Raw genomic sequence first — 16,115 nt, forward strand, 5'->3', positions numbered from 1 at the left:
AGCCGGCGGGTGCCGGGTCCGGGTCTGGTCTTCTCTGTCCGCCAGGGGGCTTGAGCTCGCGTCCGTCTCCCCGACGCCAGGCTTAACCCGGACTTTCATCTCTTCCCCTGGAGGGTCTCAAGTTGCCTTCCTCTGCAGGGAGGGGACCCCGCTCCCCCGCGTTGGGCCCTAATCTCCACCCCGCGTTTCCAACCGAGTGGCGGGGCCTCCGCTCTCCATCTGCGCGCCTTAAATCCCATTTATCTTCTTAGCGCCCTAGACTCGGCCGGCCCCGCCCCCTCTTCCTCTTATCCTCCCCCACTTGCAAACTGCAGACACCCTCCCTCCCCTCCAAGTGCGTTGGACAGACCAGAGCAACCTTTGGAGGTGTTGGGAAAAGTCCCCAAGCTGGGTGGAAGTGACCTAGAGGGGCGCGGCTGCAGGAGGGGAGGAGGGTACAGCCGGGGGAGGGGAAGGCGCCGCAGGATTTCAGGGTCAGGACCACAGCGCAGGGTCCTGGACTCACAGTCCCCTAACTCCCGCCCTGTCGGCCCCTCCTAGCGCCCCAATCTAGGTCACCAGCAGGGAAGGGCTGAGCCGGGGGTCGTTAGAGGGTGATGGGCGGGCTGTCGGCCCCGGAGGTGGGCGAAGAGTAAATTGTCTCCGAGCCTGCCCCTCTCACTTCCACTCGATTGTAATTCCATCCCCGGGCGGGTCGAGCCTCCCTCCCTCCCACGGCCAGCCGGTCCCTCCCCGTCGGCTTCCTTCGCCGCCCCCGCCCCCCCCTCTCCGAAAAGCCCTGCGGTTCCGAGAGGACTTCACTCCCGCACGCCGACCTCCCGGCGGCTGCCCGGCCTCCTCGGACTCCTCCGTCGTTGCTGGTCCAGCTCTCTCAGCCCTCCACCTCCTCACCCGGGTCAGGGGATCCGCGGGGGCCGCCTCCCCCCACGTCCCCCAGGAGACGCCCTTTCCCTGTGCGCCCGGGACTTGGTGAAACTTTGCAGGCGCCCGCGTGAAATGGATTTAATCCGGGGCGCCTTGCTCCGGCTCTTGCTCCTGGCTTCCAGCCTCGGACCCAGCGCAGGGGCGCTCAGAGCGGCTCTCCGAAAGCCAGGTAACGCGCGGGGCGCGCCCGGGGACACCGCGCCCGGGTCCCGGTCCCTGCCGGGACCAGAGCGGGCAACGCACCGCCCCTCTCTCCCCTGACCGGTCGCAGTTCAGCTGGGTTCTTCTCTGCCCAGAGCCGAGAAAAGACGCGAACCTCGCCCTCCCCCGCCTCCCCGCAGCTCAGGCGGTTCCAGGGATGTTTGTTTGTTGAAAGAATAATCTATTTTCCAGACACAGTAGAGGTGGAGGCGGGCTGTGTATTTGAGCACAGAGAGCTGAGAGTAGGGACAGCGATCATGCTGTCTCAATTACAGAGGATTGCAACTGTGCAAGAGAAGTCAAACAGCTCCTCCTGTGTCTCTAAACATCTTTATTGAATTCAGATTGTCCAGAGCCCAGCCATTTCGTGTTAAGTGTCTGTTGCCTGGGGTTCCCTGTGCCAATCTCTGGTCCTGCCTGGCACTGTGTGGGATGTGGCCTCTGCTTTTAAGGATGCTTTCCACTCTGGGGCCGTTTTCTCAGAAAGGAGTGCCCCATGGGTTAATTTTACCGTATTTTGAACTCCCGTCTTTCTGTGCTGGGCAATTTAAACAAAGATGTATTGTGTGTAGGCTGTTACAAAGAATTGGAGAGAACTGGAAACTCAGTAACTTGCATTTCCTCTCATTATACTGGTAAAAGTTCTTCATGTATTTTTGTCTACTTTGATTTGATCTGTGTTGTGAGATTCTTCCAAGTACAGCATTCTAAACAATAAAGTTCTAAACGTTGTTGCCCGAATAACGAATTTTATTCTAATTTGCTGAGACCGTATTTTGAATGCTGAAAAATCTGTGTTTTTCTGGGGATTTTTTGTTTTTTGTTTTTTAGTTTACTTTGTAAGCGAGGTTGTCTTATGGGATTAATTACATCTTTGAACAATGGAAAGCAGTATAACTTTATTTGAATGCAGTCTGCAAAACTGCAGAAAGTGCAGTTTATCTTCACAAATAACGATTCTATAAGAAAGAGACAAACCAGGGAAATTTATCAGAGGCGAAGAAAATAATCTTGGCAGGTCCCCATATGGCTGCTTAAATATTTTCACTGCTCAAGGATCTCTTCATTTGGAAATATGACTTGTTGCCTTTCAGCTCTGGGGGACACCCTCGCTCTTCAAGCTGTGTCAGTTGCTACCTGCCTTGAAATTTAGAGTCATTGTCATAATCTGCAACACACTTAAATTATGAGCTGTTCTATAGCCACTGTTCAATTCATTTTGGAGATGAAAGCAGTAGTCCAAGGCAGTGTTGTATTAAATTGTTTCTCACATGCACGCATATCCCCATCTTCAAGGATTTCAGTGAAGGGCTTCTTTCTAACTTCTCTCCTTAAGATAAGCACATCATGATCAATTGTATTCTGTGGCTTTATTCATATAAAACCATCTAGTCACAATTTTTGAGCGATGCCTAGTTGTATCTATAGTTTTTAAGCTTAAGCAGTGTATGTAATATTCTTTTAAGGATAGATTACAGTCCATTTAAGCAGAATTTTTTTAAAAGCATTCCACAAAAGCCTACTGTATACAAAACTACTCATATGGGTCACCATATTTCCTATTTTATTTTTTGTAGCTTCTCTCCTAAAAATATTTTCTACCTGGTTCATCCAGGGTCTCATTCTGATACTCATGCCATGAATATGCCATCTTGGCCCCTCTGGTTTTATTTGAAGCATGGACAGGGTTTTGATAGTGGAAACTCTACGTTTTGAATAGTTTGGCATATTAAATACATCAAATTTGAGGTAGCAGTGGTGTTTGGACTAGGTTTAGCCTAGAAGAACTTTTCATTACGTTATAATTTTCTCCAGACACTGGCTTTCAGGTTGGAAAGCTGCTCAGATTAAAATGACAGCTACTTCATAAACTTCAGGGGAAAATTTCCTCCTGGGCTCATTTACATCCCTTGGAAAGACTAGTTTTTGATCCAGAAAATTGGTCCAGATTAAAAACTGAATGTGCCCTGCTTGGCTCTGATGTGAACAGCAACCAGCTAATTTATAATCTTCCCCAGACACCAGCAAATCCTGCTAGGATCCATATAGGAGTTTCTTTGTACTTCATTTCCTCCATAGAAATTGGTTTGTGAGCAGTACTTTGAAGGGAGCGTGGCCACCATGTAGGCGTGCTGAACAGTCCTGTTTTCTTTGGATGACCTGTCTGTCTCCTAACGCTCCTAAAAGATGGAGAAGTCTTGGATTCAAAATCAACCTGAAAATTCCCCATCCCACCTACCTCTGGTGGGGAAAAAAGCAAGTAGCAGCTTTAATGATGAGTTGAATTTGGGTCCAACATAGGCAACCTTTCCCTCTGCCCCAAGATAGCTCATCTTCTGCCATTGAGCATTAATAAAGAAACCTCTGCATTTGCCGAGACTAACAAGAAATGACAGCTCTTAAGTCAAATTAAATAATAATAACGAACTCTAATTAAGTGCTTGCTACACTGCTCTAAGAACTTGGCACATACTGATATTTAATCAACCCAGCTCTTCTTTGTGAGAATAATAATACTATTATTACCCCTGTTTAACTGAAGATGAAATTGTGGCTCAGAGAGATTAAATATCTCCTCCAAGGTCATACAACTAGTAAGTGATGGAATGGGATACGGGCTGTGATATTCAGGACCAGGAAGGGAGTCCTTAGTGGTCCTGAGAGCAGAGGCCTGCAGACCTGTCCTGGCTGAACAGGGGAGCTCCCATGGGACAGAGCCAGGTGGAGGGCATTATCCCTGCTGCTGGGCGTGCGGAGCCTGTTAAACATTTGTACGCGGGATCGTGCCCAGGCCTTCAAAGATAACAGAGTGTGAACGATACTGAGATGGAGTTCTGGAAGCCATTGTCCGCTGACCTCATCTGCAAGAATCAGGGGCTGTAACCTTACCCGTCCATGAACTGCTGCTTTTCTCTTGTTGAGCTCCTGGGTGCTAAGTCTTGTGGGGGCCAGAGGATCCATCCAAGGACCTGGAGGCAGGAAAAGGGGCTTCTGACCCTAGGTAGGGTATAGGACAGTATCATCTCCCTGGGCCTTACTGGCCTGGAAACATCGCATAACCTTCATTCCTTTTCAGATTACAAATTAGAATCAGAGACCTGGAAGGAAGTGAAAAGGCCTCATTCGACAACTGGGCTGAGGGTGATTAAGGGACTTGTCCAACTTAACATCAGAGGCTGAACCGGAACTAGTACCCAGGCCTTCCTGAGTGGGTACTTCTCCCTTATCCAGAGTCCCCCAGGAAGCATGGGAAGGACTGTCATTTTTCTGGTGTGGAGCAGGAAGGTGAGAAAGGGAAATCCAGACACATGTGCTGGAATCCACACACAGTGAGCCACACACCTGCTCCCACAGGCAGACTGGTAACTCATGGTGCTAATTCACCCTCTGGCCCAGAGAGAGGGGCTGGAGGACTGCGCGAGGGCCCTGCCTTTCCTCCTGTCTTTCCAGCTTGCCTGAGGCCCCAGGGGCAGTGGGACAAGGCCAGGTCAGGGTTGAGAACTGAAGGTCTTCCCTAGAAGAGCTGGGGCCCACAACCATCTTTAGGAAGAGCTTTTCATTACTTTATAATTTTCTCCAGACACTGGCTTTCAGGTTGGAAAACTGCTCTCACCTTTTCCTTTCTGCTCCCTCAGCATTTCCCTACCTGCAAAAATTGGGCTCCAGGGAAGATCCAGAGAAACTCAGAAAGAAAAAAACGAGAGTCTGGAGGAGCAGAGTTAGCTGGTGGGCAATGTGTCTTGCTCGTTGATGGGGCGAATCCAGGAGCCTCTAGGTAGCTTCTGCTGCTGCTAGTGTGAGGTTCACTGGCTACGAGTCAGAGGCCTCCCTGTTCTGGTTCCTGCACGCCAACCTGAACAACCTGCCGCCCAAGGGACTGCTTATGCCCCCCCTTACAGCTCTCAGGCAAGTCCCCCTCCCAAAGCATGTATTTGGGGGAGGCTCATCTCTTCTGTCTGTCCCTCCTTCTCCCTTTCCAACTCAAAGTCCTTCACTACAGTGCGATCCAGATTGTCTTGCTTCTTGGGGAACACTGGAGCTTATAAAGGCCACACATATTTCCCCCCATGAGGGCCATATGCGTATCCCCAGCACTTAACTACTGGCATCCATGCAGTCGAAGCAACGTAGCAGAAATCTTTCCTCCACTCCTCCATCTCCTCAGCCCTCCTACCCTCCTCTTTGTTTCCACATCCTATCTAATCCCTATAAGAAGCCTCCCTCTCCTCTCTTTCTTTCCTTGGATTCTCTGTGGAGGTAAAGGGACAGAGAGGTCAAGGTCAGGGGTAAATGTCCTATAACATGAGCGGAACTTGTGTCCTCAGAATTCTTTCTCATGGAAGAGTGACTTGGCCAGAAAGGAACTGAGTGGTGTTTTTTGTTTTTGCTTTGTGTTTCTTAGCCTGAGCCCGGGGCTTTAATAACCTTAGAATTCTTTTGGGAGTAGTTGTCCATCTGCCTAACTCAAAAGTGGTCCAGTGCCACAGAGCTAGGTTTCTGGAAGACAGGGACTCAGGCGTCTGGGGCCGCGGTGGGCCCTCAGCTTCCACAGGGTGGTCCCGTGGGCAGCCTGCGTCTCCCACCTCACCCGCTCGGCCGGCAGCACTGGCTGCTCCCAATCGACTCAGTGAAGGATGGGATGTTCTGACTGCAACAGAAAGTCTTTTGAGCTGGTTAGGACCGCTGCCACTTACTCTGGCCACAGCATGTCAAACTGCAGATACTAGAAGTATACCTGCTATTTCAGGGATAGAAAAAGGAAAAAGGTAAAGAGGGACTGCAGAGCCTAAATGGCCGTTTGTAGCGGAATCCCCCAAACCCATCTTTGATTCTGCTCCCATTTTGAAGAAAGACCCCAGAGTGTGGCTTCGGCCTCCTGAAATGAGCTGGAAGACGCTTGCCTCTTAGACCCCTGAATCGCAAGGGGATTGGGGGTGGGGGGGAGCAGGGGACACAGGTGAAAGAGCTGCCCGCAGAGGATGCACTGTTCGGAGCGGGCTCAGAGCAGGTCTGGCCTCAGTGGGTCTCAGGCCTCTGACCCAGGCAAGTAATTCCTGACCTTCCGTGCGGATGAGAATTCTTGGAGTGCGTCACAGGCTCCTGCCTTTTTAACAAGAACCTCCGGTGACTTGATGAGGTGGTTTGCAGTCCCCGCGTTGACACCTGACAAAGGAGAGTTGAGGCTCCTGTCGGCCTCCCTTTCCTCCGGGCCTTCTCCCTGGATGCCCTGTGGGACACCCACGGTCCCCCTTCCTTCCTTTGTCTGCATCACACGGGATTGGCCGCGACAACCCATCGCTCTGGGTCAGTATTGTAACCTTAGGCTCCGCGGGTCTCCCGAAGGTTGGATTTGGGGCTTGTGGTCTTCGGAAGGCGGCTGAACGACATCTCCTCTGGGCAGGTCCTCCTCTTCCTCCCCAGAGGAGGGAAAGCCTGCAGTAGCACTAAGAAGCAGCCACGTGGAGCTCTGTGTAACCCACCCCCCCGCCCTCATTTCCCTCAGACCCACTCCACCCTCCCGCCCCCCGCCCCCCACTCTGCACCTGTTCTTGCACCCCCCGAGGCTGGTTTCTTCTTGGGTGAGAGCACAGACTTTAGTATTTGACAGATTTGGGTTCAAGTGCTGACACTGTTTTTTACTAGTGACTCGATGATGTAAGGCAAGTTATGTTAGCTCTGTGGTCTCCGTATCCTCCTCTGTAAAAATGGGAAAGAACCTGCCATTTAAGGTTGCTGGAAGGATTAAGTGAGGCAAGACAAGCACCAGAGCATTTAAAAGGCACAGAAGCCTGAGGCTGGAAGGCAATATTTATGGAACTGGGATTGTTTAATCTGGACAGAGGAAAACAACTGAGTGCATATGCATGACTGGAAGAATATGTGCCGGGCCCGACGAGAAACACGGACACTTACGATTTCGTGTTCCTTTTCCATACGTATTAATGTATGATTGATTACATGTGATTTAATTTGTACTGAGTCATAAAGTTTTTCAGATAAATTAATTGGCAAAATAGAAGGACTCTCTGGTTGACCACATGCCTCGATTTTTGGTTTGGAAAATGCGGCCACCACGTTTGTGGTCTTGCTTGAATGAATTCCTTGGAGAAACAGTAACCGCAAGGGTGGTGGATGCTGTTTGCCTGGTAATTGTCTTGGGGAGGTTTTGCAGGGTGTGGTGGTGGAGGGGGAGCTGCTGTTCCTGAAAGAGAATTAGCCAGACTGATGCATGACTGGGCGTCGGTGGAAATCTCCGTGAAGCTTGGGAGCTAAGAAATGGTTTGGGTTTGATTGATCAGTAGGTGGGAGTAATTCATGAACCACTCCCAGTGACATGGGATGTTAGAGGCCAGGCTCCATTGGCTCTTCCTTTCCTATGAATGATTCTTGCATTTCCTTGGCTGGCTGTGAAACCCCCCATTTATCCCAGATAACCCCACCAGCTTATTTTAAGAATCAAAGGAAATAAAACGGACCAGTGCTTTGAAAGAGCTGAAGTATTTCACAAAAATAGGATATTATCATTCAACAATAATCATAGTAATTACTATTACTTTAACCAACCACACCAACCAAGAATATACCTCCTGAAGCTTTCATCTCATTTCCAGTCCCTTCTTCCTCACCTCTAAAGACACTTGAAGATTCTTTCTTCATCTGACTCTGCAAATCCTGAGCAATTTAAATCTTAACACTTGTGTTTGCTGACAGGGCACCCAAGATCCGGAATCAGATTTAATGTAATGTTAATGCTATTTATTTTTCTTGGTGCAATAAGTTTATATTAGCCAGTTAATGGTTTACATTGTGCAAAAGGAGTTGTATCAGCAGGCACTTTTCTGTAACATCTGGGCAATTGGAAACATAATACTTAAATACAACCTGAGTTTAGAGCCTTCCTTGGACAGATGGCTAATTTTATCGATCTAATTTTACACTTAGGAATAGGTCCATGATCCTTTGCTCGTAATTCTTAGAGTGAGCAGAGAAATAAATAAAATGGATGATGGCTGTGAATTAGATGCCTGTTATATTGCTTGTAATTTATTTGTAAAATACTTCAGTATAAACAGTCACTGTGTGAATTACTTTAATCTGTACCCTAAGAGTACTTAATTAACACTCCAAGTAATCTGACATAGAAGGTACCACTCCTGCGTTAAGAGTTTACATATATTTTGATCTCTCAGTGACTGAGCCATACCAGTGGTCAAATATTTTGAGCTTTATCTCTGTGCTAGCCAGAAATCCACACTCCAGGGCTAGTTACCACTTGACCTTTACTATAAAGTCCACTCTCAGAAGTGGTTTGGAAAATACATGAAAATAAATGTTAGCTTAAATCTAGGCTAGATGGTTTGTTAATTAGCATAAACGATGTTAGAAATAATGTTTTCATTGGTGAAATATGTGAGTAGGTAGAAAGATCATACTTGTCCCTCTATTTTTGTGTAGACAAAGAATAAGAACCAGTGAACCCAACAGTCAAGCTGCTTTGGAGTTAGGCTAAAGTCCCAGTCAGTCCTGTATTTCACTCACTTAACAGTAGACTCATTTGCCTGCTCCCCCTAACTGATTTGCTGATTCTGCCATTAGGGTATTGATGGATCTGCCTCAGCAAGGTGCTTGCTGCTATAACAAGCAACTCCACATCTCAGTAGCTTGACACAAAATGTATTTTTTACTTACTCCAAGTCCAAAGTGAATGTTCCTTGTTGGGCAGCTCTCCTGGACTGCTCTTCTTCAAATGATGACTTGAAAACCTGAGTCATTCTGTCTCTGCAACCTCTATCTTCTAATACTGTCATCTTTAAAATGGGCTTCCAAGGTGTCATGGAAGGTAAAGAGAAAGAAAGCTTGTGTGAGAGATTTTTATGTGCCAGGCTGGAACGTGGTCCCATGACCCCAACCTAACTGTAAGGAGGCCAGGAAATGTAGTTTGGCCGCATGCACAGGAAGAAAGTGACCAGATGGGGTCACAGTTTCTGATGGAATGCTTTGGGGCTCCTAAGCCCACAGACAGGGGATGTTAAAAGAGTAAGTTTATGAGAACTTTTTGACCTCTTGCCAATGAATATTTGTGTATGTGGCAGAATTTGGCCTAGAATTTGCATTCATTATAGTGTACAACCTGGTTGAAAAGCAGATAGTTGCCATCTATCTTTGTGTGTTGGAAGCAATCATAATTTAACAAAAGATCCTGGAAACTAAGCAGTCAAATGGACTTAGATTGGTTTGCAATAGGATGCAAAAATATGTATATGTTTACATAAATATATGCTATTTGTTGCTACTTATTTGCTCCATCTTACACAAAGTAAAATTAATCCCTCTTAAAAAGTAAAGTAACTATCAAGTTGGTTAAAGAGAGTGAATTCCTAAGACACATCAACTAGAACTCCAATTATTTTCCCTATAGTTTTCTGGAAGCTCCTTCTATTTGTGTCCCATAACAAAAAGGACTATTCATGGTAGGATAATTTATTCAGTGAGATATGCATCTTAAAATATAAAAATCAGTTTTTAGACACCACAGCCTGCTTTGTTGGGGCTGAAGACAGTGTGGACTGATCCCAACAAAAATAAATTGATACATTGGGTTGAACCACCGCATGTCTCAAAGCACTTTCATAGAAATGATCTCATTTGATCCTATAACCCTCACCCTACAGGGAAGTCAAGAGCCGATGATTTAGCAGAGGAAGGAGGCAGAGCCAGGATATGAGCCTGGGTTGTCCAATCCCTAGCCCTTGTTGCTTCCCATCAATCCAGGGGTGTTCCTGCAGCTAATGGATAAGAACATGATCATTGCAACCTGCTTGAGTCCAGCTCTGCAGTCAGGAGGAAACTTACCAACAAGATTTGGCATTCTTTACTTGCAGAGGCTCCATGCCTGTCATAGGACACTACGTACAATGAACAGGTACTGCTTTCGGTCATACTCCTGGCTGGTTAGTGTGCCTTTTGCAAAGTACATGATGACTGAAGGGCTGTTTGCAATTGGGAAGCAGCTGTACTAGCTGGAGAGTGCTCCAGAATCCCTCCAGATGTCTCCTATAGAAGACACTTTTGGGGTGTCAGGGACCACCCAGGGGACTCAGCAGGCCTTGAAATTTTCCATTCCTCCACCGTTTAGCCATCTTCTTTAGTGGCAAATGATGTTTGCTAGACCTTCAATGTGGCATATTTCAAGGCTTATCATTCAAGTCTCAAGACTTTCTTTCTGTTGTTGTTGTTTTTTTTATTTTTATATATTCTTTTTTTATTTAAATTCAATTAATTAACATATAATACAGTATTTTTTTCAGGGGTACAGGTCTGTGATTCATCAGTCTTATATAATACCCAGTGTTCATTTCTCTCCTCTTGCCCTCCTGATTTTTTTTAATTTTTTAAAATTTTTTATTGTTATGTTAATCACCATACATTACATCATTAGTTTTTGATGTAGTGTTCCATGATTCATTGTTTGTGTTTCTGTTGGTTTCTTAAACATCTCTTTGATATTCTAGGAGTTCCTAATTAGTGTAGTTAAACAAGTACATCATTCATTTGAAAAAAAGAAGCATTCCTTTAAAGTAATTGATGGGCTTTGGTCACAACCTACACACATCCCTTCAACTTGGAGGAATTGTAGCAAGAATCCAATAAACAGACCTGGGTTTGAATCCTAGTTTTAAAGTTTATGGCTGTCTGACCCCAGACAAAGTACTTAATCTCTTTATGCCTTAGATTTCCATCCGAAATTTAAGGCTCGTAATACCTACCACAAAGGTTTTGTGTGATAAATAAATGAGATAATATGATTTCCGGAAATGCACCTAGGAAACCACTTAAACATTTGGTAATAATTGCACTCCAAAGTTAGTCCATATTAATTAGATTCATTATGGTTTATAGAGTTTATGTAGTGGTAGAGATGGTAGCTTTTTCACACTTGATATAGCCTCAAATATTGAAAAATTGACATAAATATATAATTGAGTTTCGGCTCCCATGAAAATGGAATTGAACATAATTTCATTTCCTTAATTTTATATTATAGATATTTGGAGTTTATATTGTTAGACGATGACTTTTGGTATCTAGATCAGTCATAAAGTTCATGTTATTGATGAAAGATCTAGAATCAGCCTTAGAGTTTAATAAAAATAGCCAACATTCATTCGGGGCTTTATGTAAAACCAAGAAGAAAGAATCAAAATCATATGTCAAGATTATATATAGCCACTGTAGTAGTAACAGCTTCTCATGTATGAGTTGTATGGCTCCTTACCCAAACAGAGGTTATTTGCAGTTAGAATATAAAAAAATTTCCTTAGCTACCTTCTTTACTATGGTATTAAGAGAATAAATATCAAAGGTGCTGCTATTTCTATGATATCTATTCTCTCCCCGTTTTGAGTTAACCATACTCTCTGCCAGACTAATCTTCCTAAAATGCAGTTCTAATCCTGTCACTCTTGTATTTGATATTCTTTTCTGGCTCCTGCTGGCTTCCAGACTCTAAACCTGAGCATCCAAGGTCTGTCACAATATGGCTGCAACTTACTTTTCCTGTCTTCTCACGGAAGAATGTACAACCTGGATTCCAGCCAAACTAGTTATTTGCTCTTCTGTAGACCACCTCTTCACTTTCCCAGTGTGCACCCGTCAGCATGTTGATCTGCCCCCCTTGGAATATATTTCCCTCATCTCTGCCCAGGGAAATGCAGTGACCCTTCAAAACATGGCTCCGTTGCCCCCCGTTCTGGGAAGTCTTCATGTGCCCTCCCAGCCAGGAGCCATTTGTGATTTCTCTCATTCTCCCTGCGTTACGTGATCGGTGTACCTGACTCACGCCTTCGATTAGATCTGTAACTTTGTCAAGACAAGCACCATGCCGGCTTCACCTGCGGGTCCCCTCCGTCGCCCGGTCGAGTGTCTTGCATGCAGTTGGCCTTCCCCAGGCAGCTGTGGAACAGAAAGCGATGGCCTTGTGGTGGGCAAAGATGTTTTAACATCGTGTGATTCATTCGATTCTGCTCCCAGCCCCCGGATTCATTTCCTCCCTCCAGCACCAAACAGGAAAGGTGTCGCTTCCATGTGCCAACGCTTTTGCTCCACCTGAGCAGACATTTGAAAACCCACACGGCAGTGTGATTTAGAGAAGGAAATCTCTCGGGATGCAGTCTGCAGCCGTGTTGCAATTTAAATCCTACCTACGTGCTGCTGCCAAAGGCTACTGGAATCGTGGGGTTTTAAGGAGCGTCTGGTTAAGTCCATCCTGTGACATATGTCGTCTCCGATACATGGAGCACAGGTAGAGTTTGAAGTAACACGCGGGGCTGCCTCAGATCTGTGTTTTATCATGTCTTGGGAGGTGACGAAGCAAAGGCAATAATACCTTTTACTCGTACATCAAAAGATAGTGGGGAATAAAAAAAAAAGAAAAAGATAGTGGGGGAGGAGGAGTTAATAGTCCAATGTTCAATTCCCCTCCTTCCCCCATCTGTCTTTAAAACCAAAGGAAAAGGAGGCTGCGTGGGGAATGGCATTGGCCGTGTGACTGCAAAGGTCAGGTTGCAGGAAAAGGGATGAAGCTGACCCCCTCTCTCGTAATGAGATCTGACTGTGAGGTCGGGAGGAAAACCGTACTCTAGCTCTCCAGCGTTCCTCTTGAGTTTTATTGTGCTGACCCTGGCTTGCTTACGAAGATCAATTCTGTAATCCCTGGAAAGTAAAGCAACCGAAAGCTGGAGTGTTCGCGAAGGTTTTTCCAGTCGTTGTTTTGTAAGGGCCAACATGCTTGATAAAATGAATGCCCCTGGGCAGCCCAACTGAAAGCAGCCAATTGATTGACCCACTCACCAATTGACTTATACATGTCTATATGTATATACACGTGTGTGTGAGTGTGCATAAACACTAGGTATGTGTATGTATAAACAATATATGCGCATGTGTACATGTAAAGCAGAGCTGAAAATAAGCTGCATTGTAATAGCAATTAAAAGTGAACTAAGTAAATGATATGCTGCTGAAGGATTTAGGGACGAGTGTACTGATGTCTGAAATTTACATTGAAATACATAAAAAATAAGATTTCCTGAAGGATGGAGGGAGGGGTAGATACATATACGACACATATATGATAAAGCAAGTAGTAAAAGGTCAGTGGTAGAACCTATGTGGTGAGAACCTATGTGGTGTCCACTCTAAAACTCACTTTTTGTATGTATGAATATTTTCATGATAAAAGGATGGAAATGGTGAACTGAGTATTAAGGAAACAAAGGAAATGACTACAGAGTTTTACCCGTGAAGACTGAGCTTCCCACATATTCCGCTCTGCACCCACATGCCCGTGGGTTTTTACCTTTGTCCTGCCCCTCACCCCACATTCACTCCCTCTCTTCTCTGCCCTGCCCCTTACCCCGTGGGGCCACCTTGTCCGAGCACCATCCCTCCCTTCGCTTCCCATGGGTTCAGCCAATGGGCGGCACTGGAAGGCGATCAGAGGGAGCAGGGGAGAGAATCTGGTGTATTTCTTCCCTGGTTCCTCCTGCTTTGCTACTGTGTTTCTCTAAAAGCTTGGCTCGGTAACTTAATGTGGTTTTCTGCACTTGTACTTTCTGCCCTGGGGGTAGTGGGAGCATCTCACGGGGGCTGATCTCTGGGTTGCCTTCAATATCCCTTACTCTCCCTTAAAGCAGCTCGTACCTCTCTAAGTAGTCTTTTAATTAAAATCTTTGTTAATTAAGTAAATTCTTCTTCCTGCTGGGACCATAATTGATACCTTTGGTCCTACTGCTTTGTTATATATGCCCTATTTCTACGATTTTCCTCCTTAGCCATAACCATAAGGTTTTGATTTATGTTTGCCTTGCATTGAGAACTCTCTGAGGATCAGGTCTGATTTAGCGTAAGGATGCCTGCTGTAAATTCATGGCAAAAGCAACAGGAACCTTGATCTTTTGAGGATGAGCTTGTTTTCTAGGCCCAAATCTGCTGGCCTCTTGGATCACCTCTCCATCGCTGTGTGGTGTTGAGAAATGATTGCAGGGGTGTCAAGGACTCTTAATAGAAATCCTGGAAACCCAGAGCTTTCTCAAACACACGTGACATGAAGGGAACATAGTTCTTCATTTCTTGAGAAAGTCACCATGAACCAAAACTAACCTCTTATAACTCCAGTGAATTTGTCCTCAAGGGGAAAGGCCGTGGGAAGCTTGGACTTTCTCCCACTTCAGGCAGTTGCTAGCTTTTAGGCTTTTGATACTTTTTAGATTCTGTTCTGATTCCTTAGCTATAAATATCTTGTACCTGATATTCTACTGATTTGAGTTGAAAATGCTTATTACTCTATAAGAATTAATTAGGTTACATCCATTGTCTTGGTTTGGATTCGCCAGTAACAGACCTTAAGACAAAAATTTGAGTAAAAATAATTTACTTGAAAGGTAAACAGAACAAAACAAAACCAGAAAACAGGAGCATGGGGGAGTGAGACAAGGAGTCCACCGAGGAGGCAATCCCTGAAGGTTTTCTTGTCAAGTGGGATACGTTGTGGATGATAGAGCTTAAACTCAGGGGAGAAACTCAAGGAAGTGTTAAAGAATACGTGGTTCGGAGTTGTCCTACCTGAGGGGAGAAGGTGCTGGGGCATTCGGACCAACTTTCTCGTCCCTGGGGAAGGGCTGCTGCAGGGGAGGCCGTTTATTCCCCAACACTGCCAGCCTGCCAGTCATGTCAGCAGAGCAGATTTCTATGTCTTCTGAGAAACTCTCCGGCAAAAAGTTGCAGAGATTGATGGCTGGAAGTGGGCCAACCAGCTCTGAAGTGGTGGGGCGGGAGGGATTATGGTGGATACTAACAGTGCTTCTACACCCATAACTGATGAATTTTATTTGGAAGTTCAGGACTGACACCTCCTTCCCTGCCCCCCACACAAGGTTTATGTACATTATGACAAAAAGGCAGAAGATGTTTAAAAATTCAACAGCCGGAGTCCTAGTTCTTAGTCCTAACCTGCACTAGGATTTTCGGTGGGGGGTGGGAGGTGACTCTACACCGCTGTACAAAATATAGGCTATGATTGAACCAGTTCTCCAGTTGGAAGTATTCAGGAAGGCTGACTGCACTTGGTTTGTAGATCAGAGAACCACCACCACCAGCAACAACCAAACAAACAAAACCAAAAACTGTGCTAATTGAGAAGGCCAATAGGAATTACAGTCTTCATTGCATATGGGTATGCTCTGCTGTTTAGAATTTGCTTCTAGGTTGTTGATTGTTACAATGGCAAAGAACCTGCATTTACATTTAAAGGCATGCATTGTGCCTTCACAAAACAATAACAATTGCTAACATTTACATAGTGCTTGCTGGATACCACGCACTGGTAGGAACAACACAGCCTTCTAAGGCTGGCATCATAGAAACCCTGAATTTTAAACACAAGAAGGAACCCTAGGGGTAGATGTCTAACCCTGTATTGTCTAGTGAAGATAAGTCACTTGCTTAAGGTCATGCATCTCATTAGTGGCAGAATGAGCACTAGGACCCAAGTCTTTTGATCTGTGGCCCAATGCTTTGTCTGCTAGACCCACCACCTCCATGACCATGGGTGTGTAGGTAGAGACTCATGTGCAACTTCTGTTTTCATTGACTATCTCTTCTTTCCCTTCAAAATCGGTCTTTGCTTATACGTTTAGAGGTAATGAGTGCTCAGTTCAGGCTCTCAAGACAGTGCTGTGTCCAGAGAAAAAAATGACCTGTAAAAAAGGTTGCTTCTGCTTGTCAGTAATGGCCCAAGCTACCTTCTTGGCTCCTCCTGGTTAGCTCCAAACTATAGGATCTGTGAGAGGCACCATCTTCGAAGCCAGACCCACAGGTAGATAGACAGGGGTGTCAGGGTGGAGAAAAGAATGACTTTATACAGGATCAGAAGGTCCATCTGGAATTAACTCCATAGCATGCTCTTGAGTGAATCCTTCCAGGAGACACCC

General features: G+C 45.7%; 1 protein-coding gene across 2 annotated transcripts in view; it reads left to right on the top strand.

The window, feature by feature from the left end:
- Positions 1–346: 346 nt before the first annotated feature.
- The window catches only part of LOC118006408 (pikachurin-like), a 175,168-nt gene continuing 159,399 nt past the window's right edge, over positions 347–16,115 (top strand). Inside the window, exon 1 of one of the 2 annotated variants that reach the window (XM_034999056.1) lies at positions 347–1,093. In XM_034999056.1, the coding sequence (XP_034854947.1) occupies positions 997–1,093 (97 nt within the window). In that variant the 5' untranslated portion in view covers positions 347–996. The remainder of the gene's footprint in view (positions 1,094–16,115) is intronic. The other variant, XM_034999057.1, reaches the window with a different exon arrangement.

Source organism: Mirounga leonina, unplaced genomic scaffold, assembly GCF_011800145.1.
Source record: "Mirounga leonina isolate KUSES-001 unplaced genomic scaffold, KU_Mleo_1.0 Mir_96, whole genome shotgun sequence".
NCBI classification, from domain to species: Eukaryota; Metazoa; Chordata; class Mammalia; order Carnivora; family Phocidae; genus Mirounga; species Mirounga leonina.